This window comes from Narcine bancroftii, chromosome 2 (assembly GCF_036971445.1).
Source record: "Narcine bancroftii isolate sNarBan1 chromosome 2, sNarBan1.hap1, whole genome shotgun sequence".
Taxonomy (NCBI): Eukaryota; Metazoa; Chordata; class Chondrichthyes; order Torpediniformes; family Narcinidae; genus Narcine; species Narcine bancroftii.
The window spans coordinates 212,383,559-212,405,448 of NC_091470.1; the positions used below are offsets into that span (position 1 = coordinate 212,383,559).

General features: G+C 43.0%; 1 protein-coding gene across 3 annotated transcripts in view; it reads left to right on the top strand.

Annotated features, from left to right (window-relative positions):
* The window catches only part of rims2a (regulating synaptic membrane exocytosis 2a), an 865,989-nt gene that overhangs the window by 830,090 nt on the left and 14,009 nt on the right, over positions 1–21,890 (top strand). For all 3 annotated transcript variants that reach the window (XM_069920255.1, XM_069920253.1, XM_069920254.1), the window contains 3 exons: positions 6,340–6,481; positions 11,270–11,382; positions 19,392–19,493. In XM_069920255.1, coding sequence (XP_069776356.1) covers positions 6,340–6,481; positions 11,270–11,382; positions 19,392–19,493 — 357 coding nt within the window. The remainder of the gene's footprint in view (positions 1–6,339; positions 6,482–11,269; positions 11,383–19,391; positions 19,494–21,890) is intronic.

Here is a 21,890-nt window from a genome sequence, read left to right on the forward strand (position 1 = left end):
CCAGAACTTTAAACAAAAAATTCCACTCAACTCTATCAAATGCTTTTTCTGCATCTAAAGATATCACCATCGGGTGATCTAAAGATTGTTGAAATCTATTAATCAAACTAATCACACGCAGAATATTATCTGAGGCATATCTATTCTTTATGAAACCTGTCTGATCCATATGAATCAGCTTAGGTAAAAGTTTAGCCAATCTATTCGCTAAAATTTTAGCTATAATTTTATAATCTACATTTAACAACGAAATTGGTCTATATGAAGATATTTTCAAAGGAACTCTATCTTTTTTTGGGATTACTGTAATTAAAGCACTAAAACAAGACTCGGGTAAGTCATAGTGTTCTCCAACTTGACGTAACACATCTCCAAACACTGTAGAAAAATCATCATTAAAAATTTTATAAAATTCAACCAAAAATCCATCGTCACCAGGCGATTTACCATTCGGCATTTCCATCATAGCCATTTTAATTTCTGAATCAGTAAATGCTGCTTCCAACTCCTGTATAACTGCATCCTCTCATTCAACTGTGATAAAAAAAGATCAATTGATCCATTTTCTTGTTTTCGTTCAGATATATATAACTTTTTATAAAATGAACAAAATTCATCATTAATCTCATGAGGTTTATAAGTAATAAGAGAATTCCGTCTAACAGCATGAATAGTCCTCAAAACCTGTAGTAGTTACTTTCTTTAATGGGTAACTTCACCTGGTGAAGGTGGCCCCAGAGTATGGTTGGTAGTGTGGTAAAGTATTGATAGAGAAGACTCTGATAGAGTGTACAAGTCTGTTTCACCTTCTTAGTATATGACAGAAGGCAGAAGGTCACTTGTATTGAGGTTTAAATTTAAATTGGGGATTTTACTTTGGGAGTGTTTATTTCCTATTCAAACATCAGATGCTCTTGCAGAACGTCAAGGTTATTATTAGAGTCATGGTGTCCATGAGGCTGTGATGCATTGTCTGAAGTTATGTGATAGAGTTGGATGGGGGAGATCCCAGGAGAAAACCAGAAGAGACCACCTATTTAGCCATATCTTCAGCATCTATTTACTGGCCCTGCCTCAGTGAGAATGGGGACATCTCCTCCACCCAGCTAATCCATTTTTCACCACTGTTCACAAGAAGCTATGATAGGTTTTAATCTGATGTGTTGTTGGGAGGCAGGTTTGCTCTGATAATTACATGCTGTATTGCATGCAAGTAGTGGTATGTTGCAGATGCCCTTAAGGACTCGCTCCACCCAATCTGCTGGGGTAATGCCATTGATGTGTTAGCGATGAAGAGTATATTCCTTGAACCCCAGTCCTCCCTCTGTGTTTGGACATGGGCATGGACTGTTCCATCATCTGAAGGAGATGGTAATTGAATGTTACAATGTACTGATATCCCGTAAGTACGACGAGCAGTGTGAAATAAAACAAAGGTGCAGAGTACTGTGTGACAAGACAAAGGTTCAGTTAAAAGTGCAAGGGCAGCATCAGTTTAGAAATGGGAAGTCCATTCAGTAGTCTGATAAGGTGAAGAAACTGTGCATGAATCAGGCGGATCGTGTAACTTCTGCTCGAAGGGAGCGGAACTGGCTAAGATGGGTTCGATGATACATCGGCTGATGTATCAAAAGAGGGGAAAGTAGATGGAGTCGATGGAGGGGAGATTGGTTTGTGTGATGGCCCGAGCTGCATTCACAGCATGGCAGTTTCTTACGCTCCTGGGTGGACCTGTTCATGTCCAAAGCTGTGCTGCAGCCAGGGGGATATTTCCTGTGGTGCGTCTGTACAAATTGTTCGCAACGCCAATGGTTGGATCAGGATTTTTAAAAATGTTAAATATCTTTTTAAAATATTTTTATTGGGTTTAACATATTAATCCTGCATACAAAGTCTACTAATAATATCAAAAAAGCATTTCATGTCACAAATTAACATGAATATAATTGAAATCCAGATATATTTGTTCATTAAACATTATTTCTTTAAAATTCATCTGGATAGAAACCGAATGAGTTACATTACACCAAGCCTTGGTCACAACACAGAGTAATATCTGTCTAACATGATGACAGCCATCACTAAATCCGTATATAATCAGTTAATCTAAAAAAAAGAAAAAAGACAAAAAAAATCTTAAACTGAATCTAATCGACCCCCCTGCCCCCAATCAATATTACCTGTTGAAAAAAAATGTAAAGATATGGATCAAATGGCGACCTTCAGAAACCAGACAGAGAATCGCCAGATCATCCGAATGACTTATATCTGCCAATCACGATGGTATCTATGAATGGGTCCTACATCTTTCCAAATTGTAACTTTCTATCTATAAGGTTGTTTTTAATTTTCTTTAAACTTAAATATGACATTACATCACATGTCTTACTGCATATGAGTTGGTGAAGATTCATCTTTCCATTTCATTAAAATTGCTCGTCTGGCTATCAATATGTTAAAAGCTAAAACTTTCTCTTGAGATGCAGACACAACTATATCCACTTCACGAGAAACACCAAACGAGGTGTGATGGGTCGATTTTGATCCTAAAGATCGTTGATAAAATTGAAAAATGTTTTCCCAAAAAATGTTAAATTTAAATTTAGGCATACAACACAGTAGCAGACCCTTGCAGCCCTCAAGCCCATGCCACTCAAATACCCCAATTAACTTGCAATCCCATCTGTTTTTAAAGGGTGGGGGAAAACTGGAGCAGCCAGAGTAAACCCATGCAATCACGGTGAGGTTACAGTTGGCACCAGATTCAAACCCGAGTTTCTGGCACAGTATTTATTCCCAAAAGCTCCACCATGTCCACCTCAGCTCTATTGCTGCAGACCATGTGGGCCACTTCACTTTCTCAAGTTGGCGATCCGCTTGTAAGTTATGAGAAGGTTTCTTTGACCATGTTGAACCAGATACAATGTGCATGGATCATCTCCCTGCATCTTTCCACCAACTACAAGGCACATCCATGACAGGATACTCTCCACTTGCTTGAATGTCTGCAGTGCCAGCCACTCTAAAGAATCTTGACCACCTATACACAGCAGCCGGTCTAGTTGGCCACTTTCCACCATAGTAAGCCTTCATTCACTCTATGCCTAGCGTGTACCACTTATGAAATCCACCGGTGTTATCCTGACAGTACATCCCAAACTCACAGCCTCTTCCACGAAGAAAGACGTGTGGAAGTGCCCCAAACTGCCTATTCCCACCCGAGCAACATCCCATCCTGATATGGAAACACGTTGCCAGTTCTTCATCACCTTTGCGACTAAATCCTGAAACACTACCTAACCAGGAGATGGGTGCCTGGAATGCATTGACGGGGGTGGCGGTGAAAGTGGGTACAATAGGGAGATTCAAGAGACACTCAAATTGGCACATGGAAGTAAGAAAAATAGAGAGTTATGCGCATGAAGGAGTAGGCTACTTAGGTCAGCATAACGTTGCGGGCCAAAGGGGCTGTACTTGTCCTGTAATGATCTATGATCTAACAGCATGTACAACCACTGTCACCAAAAAGGACTGCAAAGGTTCAAGAAACAATTCGCCACCACCTTCTCAAGTACAACGACAGGTAAACAGAAATGGTGCCCCTGCCAGCGACATCCAGATCCAGAGGGGAAAAAAACACATTTAGAACTACTGCGTTGATGCAAATTGCTCTTGACCTCCACCATTGGAAATGGTTCTCTGAATTCATACAAGTAACCCCCTTCATTTTTAAATACCACTGTCTGATGATTACAGAACTTTCTAAGCAATAGGAAAAGGAAGTTATTTATGTCATTTCTCATTTTGACCTTTTAAAATCTGGAATCATTCTGGTGAACATGCGCGAAATTTGAAAAGTGTGTGGAGAAGACACTTACGTGAAAACAGTAATGTTTCCAACAGTCCATCAGATATCACCATCCAGTTTTGTATGCCATTTATACTCAAGTACTCATTTGATTCACGGCTACATTTTGTTATCATCAATACCCATCACATCTGTCAGCTCCAAATGCAACACTTCAGGTGTAATGGTAACAGCCATGCTTCAGATGGTTACATTGTGTGTGTTTCTTAATTCCATTTTATAATTCCCTGTTTCTTATAATTTATACTTGATCCACCTCAAGTACAAACCTGTTCTGCTCCCGTGGGTATCTAGAGGGAAGCACGCTGGCAATGTTTGTCCGCACTTGGCAATTGCCTGCACTGCACCATTTGGAATGAAATCAAGGAGATGAAATTTAGCAGCCAATCAGAAATTCAGGGCATAATGAGCGCCCTTTGCCAGGTGACCACCATGAGGTGCTAAAGGAAACCCCCCGGGATGAGGGAGTGAAACTGCAAAATTCTTTCAGTGGCTCAGTTGATGCAGTACAACTCCAATTATCCAAAATAGTTGGGACCGCGCCTATTTCAAATAAATGGCTTTTTCAGAAAAGTGGTTATTTTTTTTTAAAAACAGCCCAGTGGCAACAGCAAATCACTTGTAAAAGTGTTTAATCAATAGCAAACAACAAGGGAAGGCTTTTTAGTTCTCACCAAAAAAATGCTGGCCACAGCCGATCCCCAAGACCTCCCAACCGCCAACGCAGATCCCCGACTTGTTCCCAATGCCACGGCCAATCACCGAGACCTCCCAACCACCGCCTCTGATCCCCAACTTGTCCGCACCACTGCCTCTCATTCCTGGGGAGGCTTCTGGGCTGGTGGAACACATACTGGCGAGTCAGCAGGCTCCTGTCTCCCCGGTCACTGGAGCTCCTGACACCTGAGTCCCAACTCCAAATCCTCCCCTAGGCCTACCGCACATGTACACTGAGGAGTCTGGTGCGTGGTAGTAGGCTGAGGGGAGGGTTCAGAGTTGGCGTCAGGAGCTCCAGTGTGCTGAGGGGGGAGGGGAGGGAACACCATTGAGTCCGAGGTCCTGGTCCTGCCGGGGGGCTGCTCTCCTTGATGACGCCAGGATAAAGGATTCTTCCGACTGCTTGCAGCTGGGAGATAGTGGCATGCAGTTTGAGAGGGAGAGTTGGAGAGAAACATCAATTGGGGAAGGTAAAGAAGAAATAGAATGAGAGAAGGGAGGGAGTTACCTGAAACGAGGGCAATCATCGTTCTAATTTCACGTCGGGTGAATTTTTTTCAACTTGTGAGGTCAGTTTGGCTCTGAAAAAGAATTCTGATGAATGATCATTTCTGATTTGTTTCGGATATCCTCATTCAGCTGAATTTTTTTTTTAAATTGCATAAATGAGGATTTTGGAGAATCCAATTTTGGATATTCAGAGTTGTACTGTACTTGGAAATTTAATGAATGATAACTGTTCAAATCAGCATCCTTTCCCCTTCGGAAACAGGCTCATCATTTGTTAATTATTCTGCACAATGTTCACTTTACTTGGAAAATTTAATCATTTATTTAAATTAACGTAACACAGAAACAAGTCTTCCTTGTACATTTACTTTGGAACAAAGTTCATTTGATTCTCTTAAAGCACAATAGTTGCTTTGGGGTATTTCGACCCACACAACCCAAGTCTGACTGATGAAGCAAAGCATTGCTCCCTGCCAGTTCTGAAAAGATAGCCAGTGGCAGCAGTGGGCATCCAGGAGCAAGACTTGGCTTACTCCAACTTATACTCTGCCCAAAAGTAATGGAACATGATGGGAAAATTGAGCCCTCATGAATGTAAAAACTGAGGGATCAGTCACAAGCAAATATAAGGATAAGTTTTTTCCTGCCGATATCAGACTTCTGAATGAATCCAAAAAAAAAAGATAAAATTATGTTGTTGTTCGGTATCAATTGATCACTTTTGAACTTTGTCTTATGTCTAGTACTATGTTTGAGATATCTACTGGTCTGCTCACAAAACAACCTCAATCACTACATTTTTGATACATGACAATAAACTTGAACTCAAACTGTTTTCCCAATTTGTATCATTATTTTTAAAGAGTTTATTAAAAATCAGAATCGATAAGTTGAACTACTAAAAATCTGCAAATTATAATCACTCTCTAGTGTGATAGCATTTCAAGTCCAGCAAAACTGACATTTCATTTTACCTGTTCAGGTGTTCAGTCCTGTCACAGAGATTGGAACCAGAACTTCTACCTGTTGATCACAGCATTACAGCTTTTAAATGTAAAGACAGTTTCTGATAATTGCTTATAATTTTGTACCTTTTTCATAATATAAACTCAGTTGCACAATGTTTGCATCAATAATTTAATGGTGAGTATAAGAATGTCCTTCTGTACGTGGTGAATTCAAATAAAGTGGAGATACTTTTAAGAGACAATGTCACACAGAATCTTCCCATTCTTGCTCCACAGAGGCTGGGGGGAAGAAGCTTCGGAGTACAATCCAGAGGAGCACCGAGACGGGTTTAGCGGTTGAAATGAGGAATCGGATGACCCGGCAGCCAAGCCGCGAATCCACGGATGGGAGCATGAACAGTTACAGTTCGGAGGGAAAGTAAGTTCAACACGAAGAACACTTTTGTATCGCAATGCCTTAACAGCAGTGTGCATTGCCACAGAATAAACAGATGTTCAGTATTTCTTAGATCGACAATACATGTCTCCTGTATTCTATTATACAAATCGGACAGATCAAATTCTCCTGGTTCACTGTCTGCACGCACCATCATGAAACTCGAAGGGAGCAGGAACTGTTAGTGATGGTTCAAAAAAGCAAAAAGTGATGGTTCCCCCCCCCCCCAACCCCCCACAAGGAAAGCATAACCATCAGATTAAAAACCCTTGGAGTTAAACAAGACAGTCTGCAGACGCTGGGGTCAAGTGCGACACACCAACATGCTGGAGAAACTCAGCAGGTCAGGCAGCATCTGCAATTTTTCTTGTTAAACTCCAAGGGTCCAGGCCGGAAATGCCACTTCCTACACATGTTGTGTGACCTGCTGAGTTTATCCAGCACGTTTGTGTACGGGAGGTCACATGGTTAACATAGCAGTCAGCGCAACACGTTTACAGCACCAGCGACCCAGTTCAAACCCAGCGGTTTTCTCTACGTGTCTGCGTGAAGTTCCTCCAGCTGCTCTGGTTTGCTCACAGCCTTCAAAAATGTACGAGCATTGGAATTTAATTGGTGTATTTGGACAGTTTAAGCTCATTGGGCTGGAAGAGCCTGTCTAAATCAAAAATAAATCAAAAAGACTGGCCAATTATGGAGGAATAGCATGGGAACTCCCACTCTGAGCTATCGAGGCAAAAGGATGTACTTACTACACAACAGCATTTAACCCCTTAAATCCTGGCATCATCCAGTTTACAAAAGAAGTGATGGCCACCCAAAGCCCCACGCTTTCTTGAATACTTCATTTATAAATTTTAAACCACAATATAATTACATTACGTTCAATTGTAAACTTTTTAAAAAAATTATTACATGTGGTAATAACCCACCCCTAAAAAAGAAAACAGGAAGTAAAATCCGGAGAATGCCAATAAAATAAAACATTTATACCGAAAGGTCCATTGCCCAGAAGTGAGGTCTTCAGAGAGTCCATCATACATGCAAACCCAAATTTTGTAAAGGTGGGCTCCATATTTTCCAAAAAATACTGATTTTTATCACGCAGGTCATGTAAATTTCTCTAGTTGTCTACATCTGCGAAGTTTCAGCCTTCCATGTCTCAATCTATTTCTGACTTCTATGATATTGCTAAACATTTCCTAGAAACTGCTAAACTATTTAATACAAATTCAATCTGCTAAATATTTATTTTTTTAATTTTGGCCTCATAGCCTTGATATTACTCAGTAAAAATAATATCGGGTCCTGTGAGAATTTGGCCCCTGTAATTCATCCCAAAAAAATTACCTACCCCCAACCAAAATTGTCTAACATTAGGGCCATGGTCAAGTTGAAAGACAAAAAAGGTTCCAACCTCAGATCTGTAGATAAAGCATAAATCTGATACGGCAGGATTTAATCTATTTAATTTTTGTGGAGTCAAGTAGAACTGATGCAAAAGTTATATTGAACTATCCTATATCTTCCATTTATGTCATATTGTTCTTACACAAACCCATCCCATCCTTTTCACCTATTTGAGTATTTAAATCTATTTCCCATCTTAATCTTGATTTATGCACCCCAATTTTGGGGATCTTAGTTTGAAGTAAGTTATACAATACTGAAATAGTGTTAGAAATCAGTAATTCTAATTCACTTTGATTAGGTAACGTCAAAGTAGGGCTTATTTTGCCAGATAATGAAGCTTTAACATGGTAATAACAAAATAATGCAAATTTTTCCCTCATTCTTTCAAATGTTATAAATCTCAGATCCTCAAGAATTGGTTACCCATGGACAAAAAGGCATTTTTGTAGACACCTAAACCCCTACTCGTGGAGCAACTTGCAGTGAGGTTTACATTGTAACTGAAACTGGCACATACTGCATGTAAGCACCAATCACCTATTAATGCCAGTCGGAGGGTGATGACTCCTGCTTTTCCCAGGAGTGTGCGCCATCCACCCATTCATGTTGACAGGAGTCATGCATCACCTGTGACATCTTAGATATATGGCTGACACCAGGAAAACATCAAATGAATTGCATGTGTAAGAACCTGTAATTCCTGTATGGAAAAAGTGGCAGAATAAACCCACTTATCGGCTACAGATTTCAGCTGAGGCTTATGCACATCAGATGTTGACCTCTACTGAGAGTGTGGCTTTTACTCTCACTTTCAAAATTCAAGTTTTTTTTAATTGCAATAATACAGAATGTTCTAATGCACAAAGTTGCCTTCTGCCTTCTGTGAGGCAGACAAAGAGTTGCCAAAGAGGGGCCTGACACCCCTTACAGTAAGAGAGAAAGAGAAACAAAAGAGAGTCCCTTCAGAGGTAATGAGCATCCATGGATTCCGCCTCCAGCGCTCCCGCAGCCTCTGCAGCCACACAGACCCCTGTTCAAGCCATCGGCCTCCCTGAGCTCGAGCCAGCAAGGCAGGCCTCTTGCCATGGGTTCTCCTGGTCAATGCATCAGGGGTCGATCCTTGTCGACTTCTAACGGCACAGCTGAGTGGTGGGAGACGTGTGATCATTTGATGGTCTTTCCTTCAATCAGGGACTTTGGGTGTGATGGGAAAAGATGGGTTATAGAGAAGGAGGTTGTTAGATCAAATAAGTGTTTATTCAACACGGAAAACAGAGGGACCTTGGGCGAAACGGTGAACGGGGACAATTTTTAAAAATATTTAAAAGTGGTTCAAATTCCTGCATCCGCCCAGTTGATTGATATGGAAGCTCTTAAATTTAAATTTAAATGATTAAATTTAGACATACATCATAGTAACAGGCCCTTTCAGCCCACAAATCTGTCTGCCCAATTTACAACCAATTAGCCTCCAACCCCTGTACGTTTTGAGGGGTGGGAGGAAACTGGAGCCCCCAGGGAAAGCCCGTGCAGAAAAGCGAAGAACATACAAACTCCTTATGGACAGTGTTGTATTCAAACCCGAGTTGCTGGTGCTGTATCAGTGTTGTGCTAACTGCTATGCTAACCATGCTGCCCCGCAGCGCTGCCCCAGCTTGGCGTTGGGGTATGGACCAGGCCATAGGCCACGATACCCATATACCACCAAGCAATGTCGCCAACAGGAAATCACAACATCAGTGCCCAAGACGTGGCCTTCGCTGACGATTGGTGAACAGCATGAAAGGCCTCCTTAGCTCGTGATCTCAATTGGGACCACAAGAAAGCTACAGGTGCTGAAAAGCTGCAAAAAAAAAAGAAAATCAAAATCTGCAGATGCTGGTAACTCTGGGGTAAAGACAGTAGACGCTCAACACATTCAGCAGGACCCGTGACAGAGGTAATATTCCAGGTGCAAGATGCTTCATCAGAACTCTGCTCCAAGAAACTGCAGAAATTGTTTTCAGGCCAGGATATTTAATCCATGAATTAATAGCTGTTTTGTAAGAGGGGAGTTTTCGAGAAACCCAGTTAAATGCTCAGTTACTGACATGGTTTATGGTAATTTTGCAGATGTAATATTAGCAGAGAACAGAAATGAAAAATCAAGTGCTTGGCCCTCATTCAAATCAGAATGAGTAACAAACTTCCCTCACACCTTTTCACTGCTGGCTCACACCAGTCAAGCCACCTCACTGTGTGGGGCAGTAAGTGCTCACAAGACCCCTAGAAACTGCAGAGGGTTGTAAGCATGGATCACTCCATCATACAAACACCCCCTCCATCTGTACCTCCCCCTTCCTGGGAAACATATTAAGCATCATCCCACCCTGGCCACACTCTTTTCACCCCTCAAGATCCATGGGAATGAGATCACGCACCACCAGTCCGATTTCATTACCACTGTTATCCAACTCCTGAATGACCCTCACTCTTTTGCTCTGTGCTGACTGATCTCTCTCTCTGCAACCCTCCACTTCTCCACTTGTTGTAATATGTATGAGATGTCTAGTTCAACTGCTTGTGAAACAAACTCCATCATTGCATCTTGATACATGTGACAATAAACTGAACTTCACAAACACTAACAGTGAGAGATATAAATCAGGGTTATCTCACGGCCACAAATAATTCTCTCAGAGTAAAATGGGAAAATCAGCACTCTGGTCATTTTTGACTGTCTCTGGAAGGTTCCAGGCAACCAAACTGGAATGATAATTGTGGAATTGTGTGAATCTGTCAGCCATTCATTGGACTGTGGCATCTTTGACAGATATCTTTGGAGAAAGGTTATCATTTTTTATTTGCTCATATAATGCTAACTTTACATGATTTCTGGACCAAATGTCACATCCAAAGGCCTCACCAACCTGAGATACGACAAAGTCTCGTGAAACTAGATTATTCTCATTGTTGCACTGAACAGAGCATTGGTGGTGAGGCTGAGCACTGCTGCCTTCAAGAAAGGGGTAATGAGCTGCCTTCCTGAACTGCTGTGGCCCTTGACATGCCAAACACCAACATTTGCGGATGCTGGTGTCCAGTGAAGCCCACGCAAGGATGGTGGAGGTTACGCAGCATCCACAGGAAGTAAAAGGCAGTTGATCTTTCAGGCCTGAGCCCCTTGTCAGGAGTGGGGAAAATGAAGGTGCCATTGGTTGCATTCAGCAAAACTTTAAGTGCATTAATGCAAAATATTCAATCAGCGGGATGCATTTCAAGACAGGAGTTAAAAATGAATGTTTTGGCACAAGATTTCTGTCATTCTTACAAGATTTTTGAATGCAATTATCTACTCATTGTCCTTCTGTTTCATAGCCTGATCTTTCCTGGTGTTCGATTGGCATCAGACAGCCAATTCAGTGACTTTCTGGATGGCCTTGGTCCAGCGCAGATGGTTGGACGTCAGACGCTTGCAACACCATCTATGGGTGAGCAGCCCTGATAGGTTGTGTCATTTTCATTCAAGGAGAATAGTTGAATGTATTCAGCAATTGAATTCTAGATTTTAAAGACACTGAATAAGTGACACTGAATAAGTATCCCAAAATTCCCTGTGAAGGTTCTGGTGAATTGAAAAACTGCTGTTCAAGAGGCAGGAAACAAAAGGACTGCTAGTTAATCTGTAGTTGGGAACCCACTACGATCCATGATTAAAAAAATCAGTACATCAAGAAAATCATAAACCAACATGGTTTTCTGGAGGGGTGATTGTGTTGAACAAGTTTATTAGAGGTCAATCCCAGAGAGATACAGCACAGAAACAAATTCTTAGGCCCTCTATCCACACTGGCCATTCAACTGCCCATATTTAACCCTAAACCTATCCTCACCCATTTTGTTCACTTCTCCAAGGGTGTAACGAGCAGATTGGAAAAAGGAGAGGCATCAAGTGTGCTGAATGGGGATGGTGGTGATGGCATGGCAGGTGACGACAGGAGCTCACAGCATGACCACAGGCAGATGACTAGTGGAACACACATGGGTTATTTTCAGGTGGTTAATTTGTAACCTGTATCAGTAATTTGTAGAAAAGGGATCGAGACATGTTTGCTGATGAATGAGAATCAGAATCAGAATTTATCATCAGGAACAAGTCATGAAATTTGGTGTTTTGCAGCAGTATTATACTGCAAACATTCTTATTATAATCATCTTACAACATGACTATAAAAAATAACAATTACAGTGGACGAAAAGTAAGGCAGTGTCTTTGGTTCGTCAATTATTCAGGAATCCGATGGTTGACCTTATGCCGCTGAGTGCTCGTCTTTAGGCCCATGTGCTTTTTCCCCCGATGGTGGCAGAGTGAAGAGGGCAGGGTTAGGGTGGGGTCTTTGAGGATAGAGGCTGCTTTTTTAAGACACCGCCTCATGTGGATGTCCTCGATAGAGTGAAGTCTAGTGCCTGTGATGTTGCAGGCTGAGTTAACAACCCTCTGGAGTTTATTCTTGTCCTGAAAGATGATGCCTCCATACCAGACAGTGATGCAACCAGCCAGAATGTTCTCCATGGTACACCTGTAGAAGTTTACGAGAGTCTTTGGAGATGTGCCGAATCTCCTCAAACACCTCACAAAGTATAGCCGCTGGTGAGCCTTCTTTGTGATTACATCGACATGGAGGCTCCAGGACAAATCCTCGGAGATGTTGACACCCAGGAATTTGAAGTTCTTGACCATCTCCACTACTGAGCCCTCTATGAGGACTGAATCATTTTCCCCTGACTCCATTCTGAAGTCCACAATTATCTCCTTGGTTTTGCTGATGTTGAGCGCAAGGTTGTTGTCTTTACACCATTCAATGAGCTGATCTATCTCCCTCTTGTCCGTTTCCTCATTCCCGTTTGTGATTCTGCCGACAACTGTGCTGTCATCAGCAAATTTGTAGATAGCATTGGAATTGTGCCTGGCCACACAGTCATGGGTGTATAACGAGTAGAGCAGTGGGCTAAGCATGCATCCTTGGAAGACGCCTATGTTGATGATCAGTGAGGAGGAGATGCTTCTAATTTGTACTGACTGGTCTTCTGATGAGAAAATCAAGGATCCAGTTGCAGACGAGGGTACAGAGGCCCAGAGTTTGTAGTTTCTTGACAAGTACTGAGGGAATAATAGTGTTGAAGGCCGAGCTGTAGTCGATGAAGAGCAGCCATATGTATGAGTTGCTGTTTTCGAGGATATCCAGAGCTGAGTAGAGAGCCAGCAATATTATATCTGCTGTGGAGCAATTGTGACGATAGGTGAATTGTAGTGGGTCCAGATCTGACACAAATTGGATGGCATACGAGGTATTAAGAGTCTGCAAACTGATGTACGCAGGTGAAACATATTGGGGGGGGGGAGGTGGAGGGAAAAATCATGGCAGGTGGAGTATGTAGGACATGTGAGGATATTGGAAGAACAGAATATTTAAATGAACTAAACTGCTGAAGAGCTAGACACTGTGTCCTCATGTTTGAAAAACAAAGTTAGTATACAGTTATTAGCAAATAGACTGTTGGCCTTTATTGCATGGAGTATGACAACAGCAGAGCACCTGGGTAGTACATTCATGAGACTACACCCATCCACAATTCTGGTCTCATTCGTTATCGGGGATATGTTTGCATTGGAGGCAGTTCAGGGAAGATTTGCTGGTTTCTTCATCACTGAAAGATGTTGCCTTATGGGAGAATGATGTGGTGCTCACGCATGTTATCATCGGATTCCAGAAGAGTTAGACGTGAGCATCTAAGATTCTGAGGGGTCTTGACAGGTCGGTGGTGAGAAGATGCTTCCTGTCATAGGGAATCTAAAACTGGGGGGATGGTTTCAGAAATTGGGGTGGCCTATTTAAGATAAAGATGAAGAGCAGTTTGCCTGTCCCAAAGATTTGTGTATCTACCTCAGGGGCAAAATTTCAGTCTGTGGAGATCTAAGGAGTGCAGTTAAGTAAGATCTGCCCTTCCCACTCTCAAAAAAACTGATCAGGTCAATTGGGCTTTTTGGGCAAGGCCATAAGACATAGGAGCAGAAATAGATGATTCAGCCCATCAAGTCTGCCCCACCATTTAAACATGAGCTGATCCATTTTCCCACTTAACCCCACACTCCGCTCTTCTCCCCACAGCTTTTTATGCCCTGGCCAATCAAGAACCTGTCACTCTCTGCCTTAAAGACACCTAGTACCCTGGACTCCACAACCCCCTGTGGCAACAAATTCCACAGATTCACCATCCTCTGGCTGAAGAAATTCCTCTGCATCTCTTTCAATCCCAAAGTTGTGCCTTCTTTTCCTAGACTCTCCCACCAATGGAAGCCACCTTTGTAGATCTAGTCTGTCCATGCCTTTCATCATTCACAATGTTTCAATGCGATCCCCCCTCATTCTCCGAAATTCCAATGAGGACAGGCCAAGATCTGTCAAACGCTCCTCATATGATAATCCTTTCATTCCCAGACACATCCTTGTGAACCTCCTCTGACTTGTGAGGGGTCAATGATCACCATCACTGGCTTGTGCCATCTTTGAGGAGGGTCGAGCCGTGGGAAGTACATAGCTGTACAATGTCGAGGGGAAGGAGCATTCTCCACAAGAACTCAAAGAATTAGGTCAAGCACTGGGAAAGCAGCTTTCTGTATTTACCACCTGCTGTCCCCTCAATCAATGATTTTGGTTTTAAAGAGACAATGAGGAAAACGAGGACACAATGTGGTCAACAAACATGTTTATTCTTGTGGCAATAAGGTCATGTTGAAGATACCCTGCATGAGGTTGAATCCCCCTATGGCCCACTTCAAACTCAGTCTGATTCGCTAACCTAATGTGCTTAAGAACCTTAGTTTTCCACCTGTCCCTACTTCTGAATTTCCCCAAATGTACGACCCACCACAAGTTCACAGCCTTCCTGTACCCAACCATGTTCCCTAAACACACTTCCTCACCATGATCCAAACTGCTGCATTGGCCCACTGCCCCCACCCACATATCATAACCTCTTCCTTTCCCAAATACTTTCTGATTTCACATTCCCAATTTCTTTCATCAAACACTGTGCCAGTCTTCCCATCCAATCCCTTCACCCACTGAACACCTCCCCACCACCATCCAAACACCAGCATGGGCTTCCCCAAATTTATTCCAGTCTTCCACTCCTGATCTCTCTTCACCTGCTGGTCTCAAGTGCAAATTGTGGATCATCTGCTCCCAGTTCTCTTTGTTGCCCACCTCTCTGACACCTCATACCTAGCACTGGAATATTACACTCCTCAAGTCACCATATTGAACTCCTAAGACCTCTGGCTGTCAATCTCTCCTTTCAGAAGGAAGACACATGGTGGAGGAACCAAGTGAAGGTGTGGACTTCACTACACTTTCAGTTTCACTGCACTTTCAGCGAGGAGGTGGTGACTATGACACAGACAATCTGGAGAAACTCAGCAAGTCACACAGCATCCATAGGGAGTAAAGGGTAACCATGGTTTTGGACCTGGACCCTTCATATGCAACAACAGGCAGGCATCTGAATAAAAGGTGGGGGGAGGGGAGAGGATAGGAGGGAGAAAGTTGGGGGGAGCACAGGCGAGCAGGTATGTGGTAATAGTGGATACCAGTGGGAGGGTAAAGGAGAAAAACATGGAGAGATGATAAGGGAGAGGACAGAGGGGTAGCTCTCTGGTAGGAGTGGGAAGGCAAGGGCGAGGAGAGCCAGGGAGGGATAGGGAATGAGAGATACCTGGGGGTGGGAGTTAACGGAAATCTATGTAGAGCTCTTCACCCCAGCATCTGCAAATTATTTTTGTTTAACTCAATTTAAAAAAATCATTCCTGAGCTTTCTGGATCGTTAAAGCACACCTCAAGGGAGGGGCTAGAATTTCCAGTTGACCAAGGTTAAAGCAGGTAGCTTTCACAACAACCTGACCAAAATGTCACTTCACCAGGAATGTTGAGTGCAGAGTCAGGACAATCATACAACCCATCCTCTCACCTGCTGCTCCAACACCTTTGTGAAGTCTAAAAGTTCTGGCTGAATTTTACCATTCTCATCACCTAGTGCATGGGATTGGTATGAAAATAGAAATGACGTGTTTACCTGAAAAGAAAAAGAAATGAATGAGAACTATATTTTCTTTTCTCATTTTATTGAATGAAACAACTTGCCCAACTGCTTCAAGATGCACAGGTAACATGGTGTTTGTTTGGTGGATCAGACTGAGGACAGCTGAGGAATGATCTAAAGTTTTAGCAAATAGTAATATCCAGCTAATTTCCCAATGAACCTCTGCTAACTTTGCAAAAAGAAGGAAACACTGAAAGGTTTAGCAGGGCATTTTGGAGGCACAAGTACTTTCCACCAACTTTAAACCACAAGCACGATTTCAATCATAAGACTGTGACGTCAAGCATCAGGTCACAATCGCATCTCATGAACTTGTGGGAGATTATTTCTACTTTTATGAAGGCAACAAAGAGAGGAATTTCATACCCACACATTTAATGGATTAAGTTTGAAATATTGTGATAAGTTTGTTAGTGGTTTTATATTAAATAAAATATTTTTAAAAACAAATTTTTAAATGTTATTAACAGCAGGGTAGAAACTGATTCAGGCCATTTAAACCCAGGTGACCCAATTAACTTACAACCCTGCATGTTTTGGAGGGTGGGAGGAAACTGGAGCACCCAGAGGAAACCCACGCAGACAAAGGGAGAACATGCAAACTCCTTACAGACAGTGCAGGATTCTAACCTGGCGCTATAATAGTGTCTTGCCAACTGCTGTGCTAGCCATGGCACCCAATAGTTTTTTACTGATGTTGTACATCCCACCACAGTACATCAGTTCTTTTGTATTATTTTGCTTTCTTCAACAAAGTTATTCTGTCACAGTTCCAGAGAATGACACTGGCCTTTGGGAGCCAGGGGCCCAGGAATGAGACACATAAAGAAATGACAGCAGGGTACTGGTAATTTTTGGAGGCTTGCTGTGATCCTTCAGGCCTGTTTATTTCCAACACTGTCGATTGCAATGCAGCCAAGCAGCAAAGGCCGGGCACACACTGCATTTAAACCAATAGCTACTCGCAATGTCTCACTAGGGAGAGGTGGAGCAGAACAAGGCATTATGCTGATATCAAAGTGGTGACAGTCTTAACGACTGTACTGCAAGAGCAGCAGGAAAAGGAACACTGACTGTGTCCCATTGATCCAACATTTTACACATCACTCCCTTGATCTAAATAAACCTTCAAATGACCATGATGATACAGATATTCCTTGCAATATAAAGTGAAATTCCTCTGACAGTTTCCTTATTTCAACTTAGTTTAAAATCACATGTTATGATGAATTCTACAGGAATACAGACTGTCAGTGACTGCCATGTATTAATGTATATAGAGGATTGGCAGGGTTGGGATAAATAAATGGGTATTCCTCTGGTTGGCAATCAATGGTGAGTGAAGTCCTTCAGGGGTCGACGCTGAAGCCACAACTGTTCACAACAAACATTAATGATTCAGAGTAGTGTACCTAAGTTTACCAATGACACTTGAGCGGAAAAGCAGAGATACAGAGTTTAAGTGAAGGGAAAGGGTCTGGCAGAAGGAGTCCAATGCTGGTAAGTTTTGTAAGAAAGTATAATAAATTAGGCTATTATTTAAACAGTGGAAAGTTGCAGCATACTGTTTTGCAGAGAGATATGAGAGAGCTTGTGCATAAATCATGAAAAACTAGTTTGTAAGTGCAGCAGGGGATCAAAAAGGCGTTCATTGCTGGAGGCAATGAATTTCAGAGCAGGGAGGTTCGGCCACCACTATACAGGGTACTGGTGAGGCTGCACCAAGGTCGGTGCCAAGGGGTGGGCATTCGTGGGCAATGACCACTCTCCAACAAGGAGCTGTGCCCCCACCGCTCATGGTCATTGCACTCTGTCAGCCCCGCCCTTGGCCCTAACACTAGTGTGTGTCAAGTGTCACTAGCATCTAGATTGATGCATGCTACCGACTCTCCACCTGCCCCCTGGCTGCACCCATTGGCACAGGTAGGTCCCACACATCAGACAGCAGCCTCCTCAACCACCCCCCCCCCCCACCGCCGAACGAGATCTCGAGCGCTGCAATGTCCCTACCTCTAGCATTCCAATGACTCCCCCCCCGCAACATTCATTCTGGCGCTGACCCTGGGTTGCACCTGGAATACTGCGTGCAGTATTGATCTCCTTGGATGAAAAAGGCTTTGGAGGTGGTGCAGTAGATTCTAGAAATAAACTCAGTTGAGTTAGAGTTGCATTCTAAATGTATATGACATGACAATAATGAAACCTTTACCTAAAGAGGAGAGATTGAGTAGACTGGGACAATTTTCCTTGGAGTTTAGAAAGATGAAGTAGGGATCTTGTAGAAACATAAACTATTGAAACATGGAGGTTGTTTCCACTGGCAGGTGAGACTTGAACAAGGGGACATCGCCTCAAGATTCGGAGAAGTAGATTTAAGATGGAGATGAGGAGAAACTGCTTCTCCCGATGAGAAGTGATTCTGTGGAAGCTGCTTGATTTAATGTTTTTTTTCAGACATAGATAGACTTTTGAATAATAGGAGAGTTAGAAGTCGTGGTGAGCAGGCGGGTAGGTGGAGCTAAGTCCACGGCCAGATCAGCCACGATCTTTGGTTGAATGGGGGAGCAGGCTCGATGGGCCGGATGGCCAACTCCTGGTCTTGTTTATTGTGCTAAGAAAGGAAGGAGTGTCACCATCAGTGTTTGAGATGAAGGAAATGAGCTGGAACAGATTGGGTGGCCATCTTTGTAGGGTTGGGTTGCTTCTGTGGTATCCTTCTCACATTCAATCTTCTGAATTGCCCCGTGCTATTTAATATTTGTCCACTGACAAAAAGGAGCAATGTGTCTACCCACATAAATGACGTTTAGTGTCCAGCTGCAATGAACATCTGAGTTATCTGTAGCAATTAAATTTTTGATCAACCTACACTCTTTAGGAAGAAACTAATCTCTCACATTTTAATTCCTCTCCCTGGTGATACAGCTAAAAAAAGGAGAATTAAAGGAGAATTTGTATTTGAAGAAATCAATGAGCCTTAATGCAATACCAGCCCAGGGGACCTTTCGGTACACAGGACAAGAACAAAATTCGATGGCAATATCACAGAAAGAACCACCAGGCTTTGCTCATCACATGCTGCAGAATTAGATTCAGAAATCTGGAGAAACTTTGTATCCCAAAAACTGCTGGTGGTGTCTGGCGCAGAGTGGAATTAGATTGCCCACTCTTCACACAGTGGGAATATCAGCCAGAAAATGAGGGCCATTGCAAATATGGAACATTCTGATGGCCAGTCTTGGAACTTGACTCAGTCTTGGAACTTGACTCAGACTGAAAATTGGTCTCTTTAGATCGCATGTGCATCAGTGTAATGAGTTTGATCTTCTTTATGTGCAGGTGACATCCAAATCGGCATGTTGGATAAGAAAGGGCAATTGGAAGTCGAAGTTATTCGAGCTCGAGGCTTGATGGGAAAACCCGGCTCCAAAGCTTTACCCGGTAACCAGACTGTTCCTCAACACTCACATTTATCGTCAGAGAACATACATTACATCACATACCACCCTGGGATCCTTTGTCCTGCAGGCCAGGAAGAATTTCTATCTATTTCTCCCTTCTATCCACAGGTTGAGAAGCAGCTATATAGGAATTTATGGGGATTTTAAAGATTGTATCGTGAAGCATTGTTACCAATTTGGTTGGTGTTTCAATTGCGGTTTTCCTGCGAACCAGCTGATATCAGTTATTCTGAAGCATTGGTTTGATGCTTTCCTAAGCAAAGTGTCAGGCTCACTGGGCTTAGCATGTGCTTGGAATCAGTAGAGCTCCTTTCCACCCCACCAGTCACAACATGCTGCGATATTCTCAGAGAGTTGCGGGTTCTGGGTGGGAGAGGACTTAGCTGCATGTCAGGGTGAGAATGATGTGGAACATGTTTGTCACAATTAAGGTGAATTGTGCTATCTCAGCCATGAAATAACCATGGACCCCACTGAGCATCTGGCAAGAGATCCCAAAGGCAAGGCCTCCTTGCCAGAGAAATCCAAGCTAGAGGTGCCACCCCCCTGGATCTTTCTTGACCAGTAATGGAAACAACTCGTTGATGAGCAATATATGCATTGACATTTTCAGAGAAGATTGTCACTGAAATCGTCCCGCTAAAGGCAAGGCTCAATCACCTAGACATGCCAGGGTTTTCCTGCCTTCAAACAGGACATTGACTGGTTCTGAACTTGGGTTCTGAACTGTCACTGGTCTGTACCACATGTGCCAGTTTGCCCTGAATGAAGGACACCATGGACCGCATGCACCACAAGTTGGTGTCCCTTGAACATCAGTACTTGGTGCAGCCTAGAAGCCCCTCAACCCTGATCCCCATCAGCCCTTGGTTGTAGATCATCCCATCTCCGTTCTCTGATGCAGAATTGGGTAGTAGGCAGGAGCTCCTCACATACAGCCAGGGTACCAGCCACATGCCCACAATCCAAGCAACCATCTACTGTAGACAACCTGATGCTATGAGAGGCAAGTGTCAGGGCACAGTGAGAGGGAGCCCTCCTTTTCAATATCTGCTTATTCACTGGAGGTAGATGGGAAAAGGAGGAAGGAAGAAAAAAGGCAAACAAGACCTATGTGCTTAAACCATCTGCGTGCGGCAGTCCCAAGATGCTTGCACATGGAGAGGCAGCTGGAAGAAGAAATTGGGGACAAGCTGTAATCCTCTACAAACTCTGCACCATGAGAGACCACATATTTTGTGGAGGCCCTTCTTTATGTGGAACTTCTCTTGTCCTCAGACCACTATGCACATGATCTTGTTGGGCACCTCGGTACTGTCACAGGCATCAATTCCATGAACCCTTCTCTTGTAAATGAATGTGTTGCAGGGTGTATGTAAACAAAGGAATGTGGCTAGGGCTGTTGGAGGAGGAGTATGTGAGAGTCTGATGGGACATGTTATTAGGTAAGTGTGTGTGTATGTTTGTGAATGTATATGTGTGTTTGTGTATATTTATATATGTGCGTGTCTGTCGGAGCATGTGTGTGTATGTGTGTGTTCGTATGAGTGAGTGTGTGTGTATGTGTTTGTATGAGTGTGTATGTGTTTGTATGAGTGTGCATATGTTTGTATGAGTGTGTGTGTGTCTTTGTATGAGTGTGTGTCTGTGTCTTTGTGTGTATCTTTGTATGAGTGTGTGTGTATGTGAGTGTGTGTGTGTCTGCGTCTTTGTGTCAGTGTCTTTGTATGAGTGTGTGTGTGTGTGTGTGTGTGTGTGTGTGTGTGTGTGTGTGTCTTTGCATGAGTGTGTGTGTGTGTCTCTCTGCCTGCATCATGGGACAGTCATTGGGCAGCGGTGTCACTGACATTTCCTATGATTTACCTCTGAGTCCTGGGGTAAAACACAGGATTCTGTTGACACGGTGGTTAAGTGAAAAAAACACAAATGCTGGAGAGACTCAGCAGATCAAACAATGCCTTTATGTAGCCAAGGTGAAGATACATCATCAACCTTTGGGGCTTGAGCTTGATCCTGAAACGTCAGTTCTATATCTTCACCTTGGCTACATAAAGGCACTGTTTGACCTGCTGAGTCTCTCCAGCATTTGTGTGTTTTTTTAACCTCTGAGTCCTGCTGTCTCAGCGCTGTTTCTTCATGCCGTGCTGCTTTGCAGCTACTCAGGATTGTCTCCCAGGCGTCTCTTTACCTCTTCACTTCTCCCTTTGCACCATGAGAGCAGCGTCGGAAAGTTAGGGTGCCTGCATTTGACCATGGTTTCTAGTAAAACGTTCCAGAGAGGTACCAGTACATTCATGTTGGAGGCAACATGAATCAGTCCTTCAGTCAATTATAATTTCTCTGGGGTGAGCAATTAGGGCTGCACTCTGCATGTACT